Source organism: Balearica regulorum, chromosome 19 (genome assembly GCF_011004875.1).
Source record: "Balearica regulorum gibbericeps isolate bBalReg1 chromosome 19, bBalReg1.pri, whole genome shotgun sequence".
Classification (NCBI taxonomy): domain Eukaryota; kingdom Metazoa; phylum Chordata; class Aves; order Gruiformes; family Gruidae; genus Balearica; species Balearica regulorum.
Window position 1 is genome coordinate 7,834,337 of NC_046202.1, and position 20,996 is coordinate 7,855,332.

At 53.7% G+C, this 20,996-nt stretch overlaps 1 protein-coding gene across 4 annotated transcripts in view; it reads left to right on the forward strand.

The window, feature by feature from the left end:
* Nucleotides 1–5,311: 5,311 nt before the first annotated feature.
* DTX2 (deltex E3 ubiquitin ligase 2) overlaps nucleotides 5,312–20,996 on the forward strand; it is a 39,639-nt gene continuing 23,954 nt past the window's right edge. For all 4 annotated transcript variants that reach the window (XM_075771281.1, XM_075771282.1, XM_075771284.1 and 1 more), the window contains exons 1-3: nucleotides 5,312–5,390; nucleotides 10,470–10,858; nucleotides 15,598–16,177. In XM_075771281.1, coding sequence (XP_075627396.1) covers nucleotides 10,552–10,858; nucleotides 15,598–16,177 — 887 coding nt within the window. In that variant the 5' untranslated portion in view covers nucleotides 5,312–5,390; nucleotides 10,470–10,551. The remainder of the gene's footprint in view (nucleotides 5,391–10,469; nucleotides 10,859–15,597; nucleotides 16,178–20,996) is intronic.

A 20,996-nucleotide genomic window follows, 5' to 3' on the forward strand; every position in this document is an offset into this window, starting at 1 on the left:
TTAATCTGAAATCAAGTGGGCTGTGAATTCAGAGTGCCGCAGCAATCCCAGCATAGCTTGGACAGACAGTTTTCTAAGTGGCCGGGCTGTTCCCCAGAGCACGAGGCTAACCCTGGCAATTTCACAGAGCCCGAAGCATCAGGTTTTATGTACATTAGTGTAGGATCTCGAGTCAAAACCACATGAGATGGAGCAGCCATGAGGAAATTAATTCGACAGCCTCCCAGCCTCACTGCAAGGAAAGAAAGAGGGAGAAGACAAATATTTGGCTAGTTACCCCTGCGTGCGGATGGCTCAGGCAGAAGATGATCCCATGTTGGGGGGCTCGGTGCTTTGCCTACTGATTTGGGGAGCACGTGGAGGAGGTTGTTTCAGTGTGAGCGTGGGAAATCCAGCTGAAAAAAAGCACAAGGGACTGCGTTAAACTCTGTGGATCGTTAGGGTAAAAACCGTATCAAATATCATAGCAAAATCATTTTGCAGACAGTGAGGACTGTGAGGTCTGCATCCCTGTAAACAGGGTCCGCAGGGAGAGCTGGACACTGAGGTTCACCTTCCAAGCTCAGAGAGCATCGAGCATTTTTGCAGCCACCCCCACACCAAATAGTTGCAGGAATTTGTGCGGAGGGGTCTGATGGTCTCGGCTGTTCGTCAGGCCCAGGATTCACGTTGTACGCAATGCCTCGGCCCTGCTAACCCCTTCCGGGGTGTTGGACCACCATGGCATGCTGCTGTGGCTTGGGCAAGCGAGGGAGACGTATGAGAAGAGGATGAGTGATGTCCGCAAAGCACTCGTACTGCTGAGATGCGATACCTTGGCCATCCAACCGTGCCTTGCAGAGCCTCTCACGTACCCTGATGCAAGATGTCCTACCGGCTCAGCTCACGAATCCCTGCTCAAAAATAAATAATAAAATATAACAAAAAGAAAATAAATCCAACGCACTTCTAGATTGTTCCCACAGCTCAGCCACCACCTGGCTGGTTTGTCCCCGTCGTACAGCCCTTCCCTTCTCCCGGTAACTACACCCAGTGCACCTCTGCTCTTTCACGGCCCCGCAGACACCCTGCAGCCCTTATCTGTAACACCCTTCAGACCTTGTAGCATCGTCCAAAGCCCTCGCCCAGCTTCCCTCATCGGCCAGGACTCCTCGCTCCTCACTCGCAGCATCTCTTCATCTTCCAGCCGTGCCTTGCAGCTCTGCCAGGCTCAATATAATCTGTTCTTCACCATCCTCAGTTCTCCCTGAAACCTTTTCCTATTTAGGATCAGAGGATATTTAATGCCTGTCCACCCGTGCAACCACACGGATCAGAATCTGCTCCCAACGCGGCTTTATAAAGCGTACCTCTCTATTTTTCAGGCTTGTGTGTATCCAGGTAGAAAGGAAAAAAATCTTCGCATCGCTCTTCGGTTCCTTATTACAGCCGCAGGAGACAGGAATTTTAAGCACCCGAGTTGTAAATGTGAATCTTATTGCTTAAACAGACACATTACAAGCGAGCTATCAATCACACTTGGCAATTATTAGTACTTTGTGAGTATTTTGAACTCAAGTATGTGACAGTCTCATCCATCCTGGAACAGAGAAATCCAGGGGCATTTGCATACAAGCCTGAACTGCAGGGCGACAGAGCTCCAGAGGATTTTTACCGCAGCGGCAGTGGTTATGTGCTCAGCGCTATACATTTTCTGTAAGCAGAAAATTGACCCTGTATAAGCTCTGTAAAGATGAGTCCCATATATTTAACCCAGGAAGCAGAGTTTTATAACATCCCTCCGTGCCTATGGTGTAAGGTGGTTCCATACGGTATTTTTGCTGTAATTACTGAGTCCAAGCATAACGTACTTTGTTCGTATAAGCCATTCGAAGCACCTCCGGGACAAGCATATCACGGCACGTCGCGGGTGTGTCAGCGCTGCCGGGTGTAAAGTCGGGGGACATTTAAAGTCATTCGATAAGGACAGGCGAACGCTTCCTGATTTTGAAATATCGTGGTGGTGGTTTTGACTTCTGCCGCTGAAGCGCCCATCAAGGGAAAGACCCAGGAGGGGTCAGACCTGCCTCTAACTCAGTACGAAGAAGCAACCCACCTACCCGCAAGGTGCTGCAGGATTCACGTCGTCTCTAAATACACGCGCACGCCTGGCCAGGGGCGATGAACGGCTCTGGTCAAGATGAAGCAGGCAGCTGGAAGGAAGCAGTGCTCTATTGTTCGAGATGTCTGCTGCACACATGCGTTCTATTTAACGATCCTCATCCCGTGCTCCACCAACGAACGTGGCAGTAGTCTCCAGGGGGTTCTTTCTGATTTACGTGACTGTAAATGAAACTGAAAATAACTCTCCTCAAGGCCGTAGCTGAGCGGCTGAGCAATCCCCGGCTGAACCTGGCTCGGGGCGGCCGCAGCCCCCCAGGAGCCACACGCAATCTTCGACGGGATGAGGCCGTGCCTGGAAAGCGGCGCCCACAAATGGACATCCAGAAGCGTTAAGCTTCATTAGAGGCCGTACCCCTAACGAGATGTAGGTGTCACGGGCTCTGCTGAACCACGGGGACAGAGGTAATGACACCGGGAGTGTACGTGTGTCTAATGTTTCTCTAAAAGGACCAAATTCTGTGTCCTGGGCCCAAAATCCTGCAGAACCGGTGGCAGGAGAAGACCCCAGCGCCACCTGTGCAGGGGAAACCCACGGCCCGTACGCGGCTCTGGAGGGGGACACACGCTGCTCCCGGCTCCGCTCTGCCTTGCTCCGCACGGAAAGTCCCAGGGTGCCAGACAGGAGAAACGCACAGCAGGAGCAGAGTGAGGAGCAGAGTCCTTCAGGGCACGGGGCAGAGCAGGGGCTGGGCATCCATCGCTGAGCATCAGCATCAGCACCTCTCTCATTGGGTGTGAGCAAAACAAAAAAAAGATTTAACAAAAGGCATCAAAATAAAAAGATCTTCAAAGCTGCAAAAGCAAGGAAGGGCAAGGCCATGGTAGCTCCTGCTCTTTCCTTCTAGCCCCGCGTCGCCCCATCCCTAGGGGAAGGGGCCAGACTCTGCTCAACGGTACCCAGCGACAGGACGAGGGGCGATGGGCACAAACCGCAACACGGGAAGCTCCATCTGAACGTGAGGAAAAACTTCTTCACTGTGAGGGTGACCGAGCTCTGGGACGGGCTGCCCAGAGAGGTTGTGGAGTCTCCTTCTCCGGAGAGATTCCAAACGTGCCCTTCAAGCTGAAGGAAGGGAGATTTAGATGAGGTCTGAGGCAGCAATCCTTCCCTGTGAGGGCGGTGAGGCCCTGGCACAGGTTGCCCAGAGAAGCTGTGGCTGCCCCTGGCTCCCTGGCAGTGTTCAAGGCCAGGTTGGATGGGGCTTTGGGCAACCTGGGCTGGTGGAGGGTGTCCCTGCCCATGGCAGGGGGGTTGGAACTAGATGGGCTGTGAGGTCCCTTCCAACCCAAACCATTCTGTGATTCTATGATTTCTATGATTTCTATGATTTCTATGATTCTATGTGACCCCGCGCGACCTGCTCTGGGTGATCCTGGGCTGGAGCAGATGATCTCCAGAGAGATCTCCAGATGATCTCCCTTCCCGCCCCGCCAGCCCGTGAAGCCATCAATCGTCGCTGCAAAGCGCCGCGGTTCAGGTTGCCCCAGAATTTTTGGCAGAGGAATGACAAACCCCCCCAGCGCTTCTCCCGCCGTGAAGCCAGAAACCTCGTTCTCTCTTTGCTCCTCGTTTCCGCGGCAGAAAAACCTCTAAAAGCCCCGAAAGGTGGGTCCCTCCCCGCTGTCCCCTCTGCGCCCCCCGCCCCAGCCCCGCTCGGGGGCTGCCCCAGCTTTGGGGAGTCCAAGGGGCGCAGGGGTGCAACGGGCACACGCGCGTGTCCTCGAGGGCGCCGGGCCCCACGGCAGCGGGACTGCGCAGCGCCTGTCCCCTTGTCGCTGTCCCCGCGGCGTCGCCGAGCGCAGCGGGGGCACACTCAGGTTGTGCGGGGCACGCTCGGTGTGCGAGGGGCACGGCGCTGCCCCCAGCTCCTGGGGAGGAAGGGGGGTGCTCGCGGGGGTGCACACGCAGCCCCTGGCCGTCTCACACACACGTCGGCTTTCGCACGCAAGCGCACAGCCTCTCACACGCGCTCGCACGGTCGGGAACGCGCAGAGTCACGCGCAGTATCTCACAGGCACAGAGCATCACACACACACAGTATCACACACAGTATCACACACGTGCTCACACTCACACACGGTATCACTTGCACACGCAGTATCACATTCACACAGTATCGCGCAGGGTATCACACACACACAGGGCATCTCACACGCACAGCATCGTGCTCACACGCATGCAGTAACACACACACCGTATCACACACGTGGAGCATCTTACACACCCGGTATTACAGATGCTTACACTCACACGCACAGTATCACACTCACAGTATCACACAAACACACACCCAGCATCACACTCGCACATAATCACACACATGCACACTCACACACACCCAGTATCACACTCACACACCCAGCATCACACACCCAGTATCACACACGTGTGCACACTCAGGCTCACCCAGTACCACACTCACTGAGTGCCACACGCACAGCGCCTCACACTCAGTCTCACACCTGTATCACACGCACACCCGTATGACGCTCTGCCTCACCCCCGTGTCACACCCCCCCCAGTATCACACACACCCCCGTGTCACACTCCCAGTCTCACCCCGTGTCACACCCCCCAGTATCACTCGCACACCCGTGTCACACTCCCAGTCTCACACCCGTGTCACACTCCCAGTCTCCCCCCGTGTCACACCCCCCCCAGTATCACTCGCACACCCGTGTCACACCCCCCAGTATCACTCGCACACCCGTGTCACACCCCCCCCAGTATCACTCGCACACCCGTGTCACACTCCCAGTCTCACACCCGTGTCACACTTCCAGCCTCCCCCCGTGTCACCCCCCCCAGTATCACTCGCACACCCGTGTCACACTCCCAGTCTCACACCCGTGTCACACTCCCAGTCTCCCCCCGTGTCACACCCCCCCCAGTATCACTCGCACACCCGTGTCACACCCCCCCCAGTATCACTCGCACACCCGTGTCACACTCCCAGTCTCACCCCCGTGTCACACTCCCAGTCTCACCCCCGTGTCACACTCCCAGCCTCCCCCCGTGTCACCCCCCAGTTCCGCACTCACGCCCGTGTCACACGCGCCCCGTGCCGCACGCGCCCCGGGCCCCCCCCCCCCCCGCGGCGCTGCCGGCCCCGCCCCCCGCACTACATCCCCCAGGCGGCCGCGCGCGCGCATGCGCAGTGCCTCCCGCCGCCGCGCGCCGGGAAGCGGCAGCTCCGCAGCAACCGCCGCCGCCGCCGGGACTCGGGGTGAGGGGCGCGGCGGGGCCGGGAGCCGGGCTGGGCAGCGCGGGGTCGGGCAGCGCCGGCAGCCTTTTCCCTGTGACTCGGAGGGGTCGGGGCCGTCACGGTTGCGAGCGACCGGTACGGACGCGCGGCTGCCCCGGGCCCAGCCTGTCCCTGCTCGGGCCGCTTCAGCCCGCTCGGAGCGGCAGGGCAGGCGGGGGGGGGGGCGGCCGGCCGGGAGCCGGGCCTTCCCCTGCGGGCCGGGAGGGGCCGTTCCCCCTCCTCGGCCTGGGGGACAAGGGCGCGGTTCACCCTCGGGGCGGGGACGGAAAGGCGGGGGGGGGGCAATCGGTGCCGCCCGGACAAACCGCCCCGGACAGAGCGGGGGGTGGGCCGTGAGAGGGCCTTACCCCGCGGTGACCGGGTGTTGGGAGCGGGGGGTGCCGTGCTGAAGCCGGGAGGCGGCTGCCTTGGCTGCGGTGGGTCTGTGGGTGCTGCTGCGGGCTGCCGGGGTCGGGCTGAGCCCCGCCGTGGGCGGCCGGGCTGGCCCTGGGTCCCCCGCGCCCCTGGCAGCGCTTGGCTCGGCCCTGGCCGGCCGAGAGCAGGGCGAGAGCCCTCCTGGTGCGAAGCCGAAGCTGGAGGAGCCCCTCCAGATCTTGCCAGGTTTGCACCCTGTTAGTAAACAAGTCTCTCCACAAATAAATCTGCTCCGGTGCCCAGAAGGAGCTTTGGAGCGAGTGGGGCGCCGGGTTTGGTGTGATCCTGTGTTCAGGCGTACCTGCTCTCTTCTCCCTGCCTCAGCTTTCCTATGCGTTTGTGCCTGAAATAAGCTCTCTGCCTAGCCGATAGGAAAACGCTTTGTTCCGCTTCAGTTGCGATCTTTATTTTCCCCTCCTAAGGGAACTCTCTTGAAGCTTGTTTTGAATGGAAGGAGTCCAGGTTTGGAGCAGTCTGGTTTTATTTCTTCTGTTCTTTTGGCTGTCGACCCGGCCACCTTGCAGCGTGACGATTGGCAAAGGCCGGGAGAAGGCAGGACTATGTCCAAGGCAGATCGATCTGTGCAGTTGGAGTTATTAATTTGACCTCCTCTCTGCCTCTTCGCTCTGTCCTTACCCCAGGGTTGTTACTAGCTGCGTGCTCGTGTACGGAAAGATGTGTTTAGATCGGAGTTACCTGGCAGGAGCCTCAAACCCTGTTGCGTGGCTGCGTTCACAGCTCGCGTTGCGCTGGGCCCAGATGATGTGGGGGGGCTGTGGGGGCCCTGGCTGGGTGATTTGGGGTCAGGGTGCCACAGGGCACCTGTAACGCTGCTCCGGTCGTGTACCCTGCGCGGGGCCAGGGGCTTATTACAGCCCCGCTGCCTCCCTGTGCTTTACGTGCTCTGGTAATCCGGGTGTAATCTTTTCCCATGGGCTCTTTGTGGCCCTTTCAGTCCCATGTGGTGTTAAGTGACGCTTAACAAATCCCTTCTGGGCACCCTCTTTTCTGAGCAACCTGCTGAAAAGTCTCTGTTTTACCGATCTGATGATTTTTATTTTTTTAATGCAGCCGACCTCCGGGGCTCCTGAGGCCTTTTCTTTTCCAGGGACAAGCTAGCATGTAATTTAAACTTTTATCAGGGCTGGCAATTTCAGTTCAGAAACTTAAAAAGGGACTTGGCGTTTTTAGAAATCATCTCAGACCTGTGAATTTTAAGATCCTGAATTTAAAGTGAAAGAAATTTTTGCTTTCTGGAAGTAGAACAGGTTTGAGAATTAAATGTGTCTTTCAAATGCTTTAATTCCCACCTGCCCCTCCCCAGCTTTCTCACCACCATTTACTGGAGCTTGAGGAGCAGGGAGTGAACCTGCTGGGAAACACAACTGAAATGCACCCAATGCTTTTCCTGTCCAAGTCTCTGATTAAAGCCATGTGGGCAAATGTTTCAGAGGTTCTGCTGGAGCATAAAGATCCAACCAAACAAATCCAAATTCAAGATCTGAGCCCAAGTTACAAATTACCTCCTAAATGGAGGACAGTTGGCCAGAATATTTGAGTTTTCACTTCAAGTAGTCAGGGTTTTGTTTTCATTTGGGGCAAGCTGGCTCATAGGATTTCTATTTGGAGCCGGGGCTGTTTGCTGAATAAATATTGGGTTTAGCGGTTTATATGACTTTTAGCTTGTCAAGGCACTTTTAAAGCTCAAGGTGAAGTGTTATAGTCCATGGTATTTTAGCAAAGACGTGTAGCTACTCTCCCTGGGTAGCTAATCTCCCCAGGACAGACCTAGCGTGAGGGAGCTGGTGCAGTTGAACTGCCGATAACGTCCCTAACGCGGTGCCGGTGCAGTGAGATGTGTAGCACACCCTGAGCCGCAGCCAGGCATCTCCACACAGCTCTGATAGCTGCCTACCCCAAACCCTTTCTGCCTTGGTGTAACACACACAGCAGCCCAAGGGGGTGGGCTGAAAACTGTACGAGCAGCTCTGGTATTGAATTTCTGAGCTTTTAATATTTGTGTGCTGCTGAATTCACAGAGAGGGAAAAGGAACTGCAACTTAAGGCATTTTCTTTCTCTTGTTTGCCTTAACTCAGGGATTTGTGTAATTTTGGCTTACTGAAGCTCTCCCACATTCCTTGCTTCTCAATCCATGCAAACAGCTGCTGGCTCGAGCAGCGTTCAGCAGCGAGAACTGGCAGGAGGCTGAAAGACGCCCCTTGCTCCTCCTTTGGACCAGCGGTCCCAGAGCAGGAAATATTTTTCCATTCTGATGTGATAGTGAGTGTTGGAGCACGCGATGCTCACGTGCAGCCAGTCCCGGTAACTGCGTGTGGTCCGGGATTCAAAGCATCACTGCCATCCAAGGGGGTGAGCAATCAGCTTTTGTCACCCAGCTGTTCTCGGCCAGTGTCCCAGCGAGTGCAAGGTGGTACGTGAAGGGAGTGGCTTTTCTGCTGGGATGTTCTCTTTTTTCCATTTCCTGCTGATGTGTTTCAAAAAGGAAGGAAAACGAATTGCCAACTCCCTCCAAACAACCTCCTTCTGCTCTCCTGCTCTGCTTGTGGCTGTAGGATGGGCAGTTATTGGTAACAATAACTTTGGCGGAAAAATGGTCTTGGTTCTGTATTTGGGCTTCGGAGTAGCTGATGCAGGTGGGTAGGACAGAAAACCCTACAGCCCTGCTTTGGTTCACGCTGGTCCGAGCTGAGCATGGACATGCTGGCGGTCCCTGAGGAGGAGATGTGTTGGTGTGAAACCTGCCATAAAAAGAACTGGCAGAGGCAGGTGTTGGGTTTGATACCTTAAGTTTTAATTTGCTGTTTTGAACAGTAAAATAACTGTCCTTGGTGCGTTAGGGTAGAACAAATTACATCAAAAAGATCTGTTGCAGAGACCAAGGCCTTCTGTTGATGATCTGGAGCGGTTTGTCACCAACACCAGTCGAGCTGGGGGTGTTCTGTAAAAATCTCAGAGCAGCTCATAAACTAATTTACAATGGATTCCTGGAGGAAGTGTTGTTTTCCTCTTATAAATGCAGACATGTGGGTGTGTCTGTTCTTCGCTCGCTCTTTTTCTATTTCTTTTTTAAGCTAGCAAGCCACACGAGCATGATGGATGGGACGCTCCACGGCGCGTGGGATCTTCCCCCATCCGGCAGGGATGTCATTCTCCATACAGATGGCATCCTCCAGTGGAAGCCACCCACTGCTGCTCTGCCTCTTGGGAGACATGAACTTTTCCATTCGACGGGAAGGAAGCTCATAGCTCCTTGCTCACTGCTGGGAGTTCAGTGATCAATGAATGACACGAGACCTTAGGAGGAAGAAGGCGACTTTATTTTAAAACAAAATGAATTTTCGCTCGTTCACGGTCATACCTACCTGCTCAGGAGCACCAACACGGGGATCTCCAAGTGGTCTGTCCAGCATTTGGGCATCAAGACACGTGTGTCCAGATGGTCTGGACAGGATTCCTTGCAATGACACAGCAGACAAGAAATAGACCTCTGGCATCTCTTGGACAGCTTGGTGATCATGTGATGGCTTTGGGTCGGCTTTTTTACATCCCTTGGGGGCTAAGAGTGGTGGTGATCTTTTGTCTCTCCTCTGTGAGCAGTTAGGATTTAGGGACTGGCCCTTGTGTCTTTACCTGGATGTCTTAAGGCTCCTACCCCATTCTTTTCTCTTCCCCAAATCATCTCTTAATGGCTTGAGTCTTTGTTGATGCAGATTGTCCCTTGTTTCAAGGTGTTCCTTGTTTTCCAACCTGAGAAGCTGCAGCTAGATGTGCTCCGATCTCGAGGACCTGCTAAATCACTGCCCTCAGCACAGGCTGTTTATTGTGTTCCTCCTAGTGCTTCCATTCTCCTTCCCATCCATTCTTCGCTCAGATCATGCTCAACATATGTATTACTGTGATCTGCAGACTGTGCGTAAAGAATTGTCTTCTGGCTTTGTCTGTGTGTATAATGCTGCACAGAAGGAGTCGAGGGGCTGATCCTGGACCAAAACTGAGCTATCGGAAACCTGAACGGAGTTGACGTTGTAGCCCTGGAGCTCAGATCAATAAGAAGAGTTTGGTCACGCAAGCGGTTCCCAAGTCATTCATGTGTACCAGTGCTTGGGGAGCTCGTGCTCACAAGCTGGCAGCTCGTGCCGGGGTGGTCAGAGCGTAACGCTGCCAGGAGCGTGGGTTGGGAAGGGTGCAGAGTCGCCACTTGCCTTGGCACGCTCCTGGCTAGTGAGTGTTTGAACTTGGGTCAGGGCTTACAGATCAGCAGTGGCTCTGGGCTGGTTTTGTACAGATCTGTCAACACAACAGGTGTGGTTTGGTGCCACAAACCACAAGAAGAAGAGTCTCCCTAAAGAGTTTTTGCTCTAAATTAGCAAGAAAAGTTGCTAGCGTTGGCAGGGAGTGGGTGGTGGTACCTCATTTGCCCCTGACCAGAGGGGTTTTAGGCCAATCCATTTCTCTGTAGTCTCCTAAATGCAGAGTGAGCATCTTCTGTGAAAGGCTGAGCTTGTTTGCCTCTCTTAAATGGCTTGTGTGGTACAGATGCAGGGTGGGGTGGGCTTTGGGGCATCATTCTCAGCTCTGTGTGCTCTCTTTGTTTCTTGCTGCAGGTCCCCCAGAAGAAAATGGTGTAAGGCCAGCCAGTGCAGCTCCCAGCTCCAATCACGGCGTGCCCAGGCCTCAGGGAGGAACATGGCAGCAGCTCAGGGAGCAGGAAGCAGTTCAGCCGGGCCATCCGGACTTCCCGGTTCTGCCCCGGGGCACAACAACAACTCCACAGCAGTGGCGGTATGGGAATGGCAGGATGAATTTGGCAGGTGGAGGCCATACCGAGGGAACGTCTGCAGCTACATTGAACAGGTTTTTCAGGCCTCTCAGCAGAAGGGCCGGCGTTCGGGGTCGGGGCTTGTCAGCAGCATCCCTTTGGGTCACGCGGATCCTGTCTTGGCCCCCTATGTCATCGACATCCCAAGCTTGACGCAGTTCCGGCAGGATACAGGTAAGGGAGCTTCCCTGCCCATGCTGGGCTTTTGACGAGGCTGCTTGTGTGCTTGGAGATAAGTGGGGCCTTGTTCTGCGTAGGACAACAAAGCTGTGCTGTCTGCTGCCACTGCTGGGCAGCTCTTTGAAGGGTGGCACGTCCGTTTCTCTCCTAGTGCTGTCTGCCGCCCAGCGTATTAGCACGTGAGAAAATCGATGTTGGCTGGCGTGAGTCTGCAGGGCTGGGTGCAGGCAGGCGGCGGTGATCTCTTAAGGAGCCTCGTCACGGGACCTCTGGAGTTTGGGAGCCAGAGCCCTCAGAGCTGGAAACTTTCTTCCTGCCCCCCACCCACATCCATTCAAGACCACTCGCATAAAAAGGCCTTTTTACAATTCAAACCCTCCCGTTTGAATCCCTTGTTCCCCCTGCAACTGGAGCGCCAGCTGCTTTACCTTGGCATGCCGCCCTGCGCAAGCTGCTTTGCAAAAGCCTGCAGCCCCCGCAGAACGCCGTAATGCTGCAACAGAATACTCCCTGCACTTGTGCTGTACGAGGCTGGCTTGCTTCCTCCCAGGGAGGAAGGGCAGTCTGGGCTTAATAGCAGGATTGAGACCTAATTTTCATTCTCATCTCGTCTCTCTTGGGGTCACTGAGGCTAGAAGCTCAGAATTTGCTGAGATGACTCTTACCCTCTTTTGCTCCAGATGTGCTGAGCAGCTGTAGCTTAGGGGGCAGGGGTGGAATGCATGCTCTTCACCTCTGGAAAATCGAGGGAGGTCCTAAATTACACGCCTCAAATGAATGGCTGCTTTGGAAGATTCTCTGTGCATCAGTTTCCCCTTTTGCCAACATCTCTCCTGTCACCCCAGGATGCAGTCAGCCATCACCCCAAGCTGTAGAGACGGGCAGTGCACTGGTTTCTTGCCAACCGAAGCAATAAATGGGCAGTATCTTGAATCAACTGCATGATCAGGCAATTCCTACAGGAAAGGGAAGTCGTTGGAGCAAATGTGAGTGGTCATCACAGCTGCATCCGTGGTTTTATTCTGACTTGTTGACCTTAGGATTATTTTTTTTAGCAGTGTCCTGCGTGAGGAGCTTGCTTAGCTGGATGCCTTGGCAGGACTGCTCAGCGCAGCCCGTTTGAGCACCTGGAAGCCCTGCTGAGGCTCTGGCTTCGAGCAATACAGCATGGACCACCAGAGCTGCCACCAGCGGCTGTTTCTTGTTTTCCTCATGCTTAACTTGTGAAGGAACCTTCCAGCCTCTTGCCCTTTCAGCCAGTGCTCCAACACATGGGCAGCAGTCCTGGGCTGTCCCTTGTCAGGAAACAGCCCAGTTTGGGGAAGGTGGGCAGAGTGCCAGTGGGAGGGTGAAAGATGTGTCCTGGTGTGAATGGGACATCCTTCTCCACAAGCGGAGCTGTCACTGCAAAGGTCTTGTATGTCTTTAGACCCTTGAGAAAGATCTGAAAACACCGAGCAAATATTGTCCATTGGAGGATGGTTTGGAATTGGTTGTCTTTCGGGGACAGCCCAATACAATATTGGAAATGATGTTGGCTGGCATGATCTCATCTTTCCTTGGTTGAGATCTGTGGTTGAGTCGTTAATAACAAAAAGGCTGATTCTACTTCGTGGCTCTCCTGCAGCGTTTCCCACCGATTTAGAGGGATGCTGATCAGAGTGACCAGGTCTTTGAGCCTCCCTCCACAAGTTCCTGTGTGCTCTGCAGTGTGACTATTGGAAACACCCTCCTGTCCCCTTTCAGTGGCCCAGTTCTAAGCAAAGCTTTTTCCCTCTGCAGGGCTCTGCCTTAAATGTGAACCTTTCTGAGCAAGCAGCCAGCTGACCTTTGTCATGTGCTGGAGAAAAGAATCTCTGCAGGAAACATCCCCATGAAAAATCTTTAAACAGAGCAAAAAATAGGCTGTTGTATTCTGTTCATTAGCTATTGGACAGACAAATAGGCTCTTCAAAGGAAGCCAGGGAGAATAACAGGAAGCCAGTGTAACGGGACCAGCATCCCCACCAACGGGGAGTGACAGCTGTGCAGGGGGATCTTGCAGGCAGGATTAGCTGCGGGCTTCAGCTGCTGGTTGAGGCAGATTAGTGAGGAGTGAATGGAAGGGAGCAGCAGGAGTTGTCCTCTCACCACAGCTGTTTGCCCACCCTGGAGAGGAATGCCAGTTTCCCTGCCAGCCTGGGGGAAGGGGGACGTTTTCCAAGTGCGTGGCTTTGGTCTTGCTATTGGCTCCGAAATGCTCTGCTCCTGTTTGGGGTGTTAAAAACACAGGTTGCTGGCAAACTCCTCAAATCCTCTCTGTGCTGCTTTTAGCTTCTTACCTGCCAATGGAGCAAGGGCAGGCTTGTTAATCTCCTCTGAGATGTGTCCCACTGGGCTTTCTGACACCTTGCTTTACCCATGGTAGTCCCCTTTCTCCTGGGAGCAGGTTCCCTGCACTCATCTCTAAATGTAGTGCATTTCTCACCATCTCACTTCCAGCCCAGTCTCATCCCCAGTCCATCTGCTCAGGGGTCATCCCTGATGTTGCCCACATGTTGAGGCCAGAGGTTTATGTTTCTAAAACTTGGCAGGACTTGTTGGATAGGAGCAGTCATTGCTAGAGTTTGCTTTTGGCTGTTTCATCTGCTTTCCCGTGTAAGACCTCAATTCCTGGCTGGGGAAGGTCACCTTGGTTCTGCTGACACCTTCTGCCCTGACTTCTGCCAGGGGAAGGCCTTGTCCCACAGGAATCCCTGGGCTTCATGGTTGAGCTACTGGGGTTCAACCCCATTGCTTATGAGTGAAGTTGCTATGTTTCAGTGGCTGCTAGTAGCATTTAGGTGTGCTGATGAGATGTTGTCTGTTGGACGGTGTCACTGGAGAGTCCTGCTCTGCAATAAGTGGGGTGCTTGGTGCTGCTCTGGCTGCTGAAGCAGCAGGGAGTAAGTGCTGGACCTCTCCTGGCTGCTCATCCCCTGCATGGGCTGAGGCAAGCCACTCCAGTCCCCAGAGCCTTCGGCTCCCCAGCAGAAACAGGAGTCCTGCTGTTCCTTCATCTGGCATGTTCTGCCTTTGAGAGAAGCCTCAGCTCTGGAGCTCAGATCTGTCTTTCCTGATTTAGTTTCTGCAATGACGTGTGGGACGTACCTGCACCCCTGCACAGGGTCTTGTTATGCTCTGACCACCAAAGTGCTGTGGAGGAACCACCAGCACAATTTACAAAGAAGCCTGGGAGTGTGATAGGAGCAGAGATGTGACTTTCACGCTGTCGAGCAGAATTTTTAGCAGCGAGGAGGCAGTTAATGCCCTTATGGTTTGAGTCAAGACCTAGCAGCTTCTGCAGTACCCCAAGAACATGGGGTAGAAATAACAGCAGTGTGAGGCAGAGGTATTTGAGCCAGCCAGAGCCTGAACACAGGTAGCAATTGGGTTTTGGCAGTGTGGAGTCCCATGCGGGCTGTCCTCCCTCTTCCTTGGGGTGTGCTTGTTGGGCATAAAGCTTGCTTGGATTGCCTGCCCCCCACGGAGCCACCAGCAGCATCCTGGGGCAGTTCTCTGCAGGCTTCAGGAGCAGATACTGTTTTTACCTGTGGTCCTGGAGCTTAGGGTTGTAACTTTCATGACGTCTTAGGAGGCTTTATTTTTTTTTTTTCCTGGTTCTGTTCTTCTCTGAACTCCTCCTGTGTTGTAATGACTCCCTGCACCCCTGTTCGCCCCCACCTGCCTGCATCCCCAGACTTGCTTGCCTCGTGGTGTTTTCCACTCCTCCTTCCCAGTGTGGAGTGCTGCTGAGGATTTTCCCAACAGTAGCAGTTCTGACCCTGCTGCAGGAACCTGTTTTTGCAGAGGTTGCAGAGCTTCTGTCCTGTTGGGTGGCTTACCTCCCTTTCATTAGGCTTTTTCCTCTTTAAAGAAAGGAGTAAAGTAACCAGGAGTGAAGTCACCCTGGAGAGCCGGGCTTCCAGGGGGTTTTGAGCTCCTGCTGTCATGTTGCCTTGCAAGAGTACCATGTCTGCTTTCATTTCTCTTCCTTTGTCTGAACAGCTGCTCTCTCCAGTTTCCAAATTACTTCACTGGTTTCTGCCCTCTAGCCTCACTATATCACCCAGCAGTCAGGAGCCTGGAGAGGCTGGCCCTGTCCGTCCTCTCCAGAGTCCTCATCCTTGTGGGACTTCACCCACTCCCCCAAGAGCAAAATTGCCCAGACCCTTGTGTAGCAAAGTGGGTGTTTAGCCCCTTAAGCGCTCCTGCAAAGCACTTCCCGATGGTGTCATGTCTCTATAGTTACTCTGTCGTCAAGGCTGTGGGAGTTGTTGGTTGGGTTTTTTTAACCAGATCTGTGCCTCAGCGTGATTTTTTTTTTACTTTTCTTTTTTTCTTTTTTAGCGTCAGGGAGGCATATGTGATCTCTGTGCCTTTGTGCTTGGGTGTGTCTGTCTCTGCATCCTCTCTCCTTCCCTCCTTTCCCACCCTTCCTCCCAGCAGCTTTTGAACCTGTTGCCAGCCCACAATCAGATTTGGCAGAGGGACAGGGATCTCGGGGGTATTGGGTTTCTCTAAGCTTCATGAGCAAACCCAGCACTGTCTGGAAGAGAAAGTCTGTTAGTGCCCCTGTTGAGGGAGAGGTGAGGAAGGCCACCCCGATGTAGACACCGCAGATCTCTGCAGAAACAAGTCCCTGAGACAACATCCCCCTTAATTCTCTGCTCACAAAATGATACTATTTATTTCCCCCTCCTTTCCCCACACAGGGACGATGCGGGCTGTCCGCAGGCACCTCTTCCCTGGGGACTCCGCTGCCGGTCAGGGCATTGTTTGGGAGTGGCAGAACGACGAAGGCGGGTGGTCCCCATATGAGATGAATGTCTGCGTGTTTCTGGAGCAAGCCCGTGCCACAAACCACCAGCGAGTAGATCTCGGACCCTTGGGCTACAACTACGAAGTTGACTTTGTGGCTCAAGTCCAGACCAACAAGACCACGAGATTCCGCCGCAGCGTTCAGAGGCGCTTGGATGCCCCATACCCGGTGACGGCCTCCCCGGCACCCCTTCACGCAGGGCCGGCTTGTTCTTGCCAGCAGTGCTGGTTAAACAGCGGGACTGGTCCCATCACCACGCGCTACCGCCACTCCATGATAAACTTTCCCAACTCTTCCACTACTCATCAGGTTTCCGGTAGGACAGCGTCAGTAAGTTCTTCCAGCTTCGTGCCCTATAACAAACCAGCTTTGTCTGGAGCAAGGTCAACATCGAGACTCAATGCACAAAGCACCTGGGCCTTGCCTCAAGCTGGGGCCACCAGCACAGGACTGTCTGCATCTAACGGAGTCAGGTACAGACTCTAATTCACCTTTAAATACTGTGCGTGTGTCCAAGAGACCTGCTGTGCACAGGGCTTCATTATCTAAGAGTCTCTCTGTCCCAGAGGACTTCACAAGGGTGTTCTCCCTAGAAGGAGCGAGAGGTTTGTGCCGTTGTGCCCAGTGCAGTGGATGAAAAGGCTTCTCCTCTGCTTTCCCCTTCTTTTCTCACACTTGAAATACAGTCCCTGTCTACTAGTCTCCATGAACACTGGAGAAAGCAGTCAGGTTGAGATTCTGCAGGTTTGAGAAAATTAAGTGATTGGCGGTATTTCGGATTACACTTAAAAACAACTTTTAGGGGGACTGAGTGAATGAAAAGGGGACTTGTGAATGCCCTTATTTATTTCAAAATGTGCAGTGAACATAGAGTGGAAAACTGCTCTGTGTTCAAAACTCTTCTCCTTCAAGGAGGGACCACAGGTCTTGCTCTATGTGGATGAGACCTTGTGAATTCTCTGACAAAATCAGGAAGTCCATGTCGGACATTTTTAAGGTGAAGAAGCAGGGGGGGGAAAAAAACCCCAAAACCAGCAACCCTAAGACATAGATTTGATCAAGGGTTTTTTAAATCCACTGTGAAGATGTTTAGAAAACCAAATCAGTAATTTACTTTCCCTTTCCTTTTATACCTTGAACCATATTGATCCCTTTGTATCTGAAATCAGTGGGGTGACCCTAGCAATTTGAATGGTGTCCAGGTTATTCATCAGGCTAAATACTGATGCAGAGCAGAGATGCCACTGGATAATCGCAGAAGAGGTTCACTTTGCACGTGTTGAGGTGCTGTAGGGCATTGCTATTGAGATGTTGGAGGACTGGAAGCACGAGCAGGACTGCGAATGATTTAAAATCCAGCTAAGCCTCACCTTGTGAGGGTTTTGCCATGTCCTGTGCCTTCATCTTTCTTCAGTGACCCTCTCCTGACTTGGTCCTCAGGGTGGGCTCTGGCTGTCTGGAGGACGCCAGTTACTTTGAAGGAAGGACGAGCAGTTGTTGTGGTGCTAGCTGAGGTCTGCCTTTCCTTGGTTCTTTGAGCTGTCACCCCCCCAAATGCTCCAGCTTGTATGAAGGGGTCACCTGTGCTGACTGCTGATCCATTTTCACCGCAGCCCTTCTCTGACAGGGCTGAAACTGGTGTGCATCTGGCAGCACAGGATTTCAGCTCCCATTGGCGAGCAGCTGGAGCCGAAGGAGGGCTGTGTTTGCACCTTACCGGTGTGGGAGGAAGGGCTTCACTTCCCTTCAGGCCTTTCGGCTGTTGCCAGCTAAATGAAAAGCAGAGTCTTGTGCTCTGACAGCTCGGTGCCTCTCCACAGCGTGGGCTGCTGGGCCAAGCTGCGGTCGGTTATCCCCCGTGGGCTGGAGCGGGGCTGCGGCACTGGGCTCCAGTGGGGATTTTGGGGCTGGGGGAGATCAGTGTCACCCTTGCAAAGTGGGGTACTTCCCTCCGCCTTCTTGTAGGATGACCTCTGTGAAGCCTGGGTGCCCAAACCAAGCCCGACTGCCGCTAATCGGCTTTCAAGGTCTTAACTCTTTCTGTGCGCGAGTCTTTGCTAGCAGAGGTCTTTGTGGCCTCTCTGATAGTACTCGCACCGAGTATCTGTGAGCGTTAAACTGAGGACCAAGCAAGGGCTGTCTGACTGCTCCCTCTGTTTGCAAACGGCGGGAAGTGTACAGAGCAGTATATGCATTTCACCGTAAATAATCCAGGTGCTGAACCGCTGTGTGAGCACCTGAGAAACTAAAGGGCAACTTGCCAGGGCTGATTTACCTGTCCAAGCTACCCCGACTGAATACAGAGATAAGAGATCTAGGAGGGTGTTGAAAGCACATTCTGCTAATTTCATGAGGCACAGGGGGTTGAGGTTTATTTTGCATTTTGTTTGTATTTTAAGTAAGATGGTGAATCTTCAGATATTTTCCTTAGTGTCGTATCAGGACTTTCCCTCTTCGGGGTCATCTGAGTAAAATGACTTCCCGCATCCTGTTCTTCTTTCTCACGGTCTTTTTCTGGTGCTTTCTTTGCACCTGGTGATTTTTCGTGGCATCTTAAGCATCTGCAATAGTTCTCTGTTCCATTCACCTTCAAATAGGGCTAAAAATCAGACCTCAGCACTGCCTGCAGGAGCCCCCAGTAAGGCTCTTGCTGTCTCTTGAAGAAGCTGCCAAATTCCTCCTCGCAGGAGCCGCTGGTCAGTGCCTGGGGCTGCCGGGCTGCCTGGAGCCCCCGTCCTTCCCCAGAGCCTCAGCGTGATTTGCAAAGTGACTCTCAGGGTGGAAAGATTAAAAACGAAGAGCCAAATGCTGCAGCAGTTGTCCCTCAAGCCTCTCTGGAGCCGATCAGGGTCTGGGTATGTTGTATGTCACTGATGGGGGGGACAGGCTGTCCTGAAAGGAGGGAGGGTGGGAGGGGTGGCACGGGCTCCTTGCCTGGAACTGAGCCCATGGCCCGGGTGATGCTGACTGGGAGTAGAGGGACAGCCAGGAAGAGACCTGGAGGTGCCCAGCCAGGGCACTGGGGAGGACACTGTTGTGGCAGCCTGCCGGGCTGCGTCCCAGGAGCTGCCGGGACAGTGGGCAGCTCTCGGTGACTGGTTAAACCTTCCAACAGGCAAGTGCTGGCAGAGCTTGTGCTGGGTTAATGCAACAGCCCTCTAGGGCTGGCATATGCCCCCACACTCCCCGCTCCAGCTCTGTCCCTTCTCAGGCACTGCTGAAAGTGGCTTTTGTGGCAGGAGCATCTGGTCCCCTCCACAACGGCCAGCCTGGGGACAGCAGCAGAGGGCAGAGCCCTCCTGGAGCACTGGGACTGCTGCGGTGCTGGTGGCAGCGTTGGCTGTGGACGAGCAATGCCATGGCTGGTCAAGGTCTGGCAGTGGCAACCTGGTTTGCAGCTCAGCTGTTCATGGTGGGGTGAGGTGGCTGGTATCTTGGCAATAATCCCATGCCAAGCCAGCCTTTCTGGGGGTGCACAGGGATTGTACAGTTAAATCTTTTCTGGGGACAGCAGAACACGCCACGAGGGGAAGGTGGCAGCTCTTCTAATGCTTGGAAGGGAGCATGTGAGTGCTGGCAGACTTGTGTGACAGGCACCCTCTGTGCAAACCCTGCACCCTGAGCTGTGAGCTTTGGTCCCCGCTCTCCTGGCTGCCGTCTGTCTGTCCCTGCTGGCATGCGAGTGTGTCCTGAACACGAGTGTGCTGTGTCCAGGAGATGATTTTGCTGGCAGGACGTTAGGAGCTGCCTTTATCACTACAACTCCCTTTCTGTTCATTAACACTGGTGCTTTCCACTAGATGTATCTGTGGAAGCCTCTGTTTTCCATACCGCCATGCAGGAGCATGTGTGGATCGCAGATCCAGCCCATGGCCGTGCGCTGAGCCTGGAGGGAGGCAGCAGCTGGGGGTTCACCCAAACGGACCCTGGAGAAGGGCACGACAATGATGTGCATTGGTGGCTCTTCATGGATGACAGACGATGTCTGGATCTCCAGTCCTTTGGGATTAGTTTTGCCAGGGGCACTCTCCTTCCTCCCTACCAGACAGACGAATGCACGCAGGGGGGCAATCTCTGTCTTCCAGTATAGTGCCGTCTGTGGAAGGGACTTTTTCAGCACCAGCTGACAGCTCGAGATGGCTTTTCCCTGTCCCCCCCGTGCTGGGTTTGAGTTGGAAATGCTGCTGAGTGGGTGTAATTGCTCCTGGCTGGGGTTACAGTCTCAGGCTTGTGAAACCCATGTTCCAGCAGAAAATAATCTCATTTCTGTGAATTAGGGGAAACCTGAGTAGCAAACTCTAACAATGTGTTTCATTTAATTCCTAAGCCCAGAACATTCTGGCGTTATTTTATCCCCTAGGTTCCCAACCTTCCCCTCTCGGCTGGACTTGGCCTGGCATGCCGGTTAGATCTTCTTCCCTCACAGTTGCTGCCCCATCTCCTCCTGCATCACCAAATAGTGGGGCCTTTGTGGTGGCGAAGACGAAGCGCTAATTATCCTGCACTAATTAGCCCGCCAAGGGTTTTCTGTCTGCATGCAGTGCGCAGCATTCCTCATTCCTCTTAGCTGTGACGTGCAATTCCTGTGCTGGCCTGTGCTCAGAGGCCAAAGGGAAGGGAGCAGTGGGCCACAGTGGATCCTCTGCTGTCTAATAAAGGTTGTGTTGTGTTCACCTCGCAGCCTTTGGCTCCAAAGCAGCCCTGGCGGATTACTTGCTTTTACAAAACTGCTTATCTTCACTAAGCTTGCAGGGATGACCTGGCTCCTGCCTCTTAGAGCTAAGCTGCAACTGGCAGAAGGGCTGAAAAGCTATTAGGGATAGACTGAAAGATGGTGTGGTTGTATACACCCGGTTTCTTTAGGGAACGCAGCTAAAAATGGCAGCACTGAAGCAAACATCTCTCCTGCAGGGCTGAGAAAGAGGTGTAGTTCATCCTGGAAAGCTGCTGAACTCCCTGTGTGGTTGTGGCAGTTATTTCTAACAGGCAGGCAGGAATAGCCCGTAGCACAGGCATGCCGGGGCTTTTGTGGCATTGACGGTGATTAAATATATTTCCTGCTCGCTGCAGATGCTGGTGTGAGAGAGGGTGGAGCTCAGGCACTTCAAAATGCAGGTTTAATTTCCCCATGCTCTCAAGAGGGTCAAAGTCGCTGGAAAACACAGAAGGGAGTGCCAAGGCTTAAATAGATGCTAATATCCTTGGCTCTGCTGCTAGCCTATTAAATACATGTGGGCAAGTTATTTTGCTTCTTGGTGCATTAGTTTCCTCCCGTGTATTAAACACAGTTAA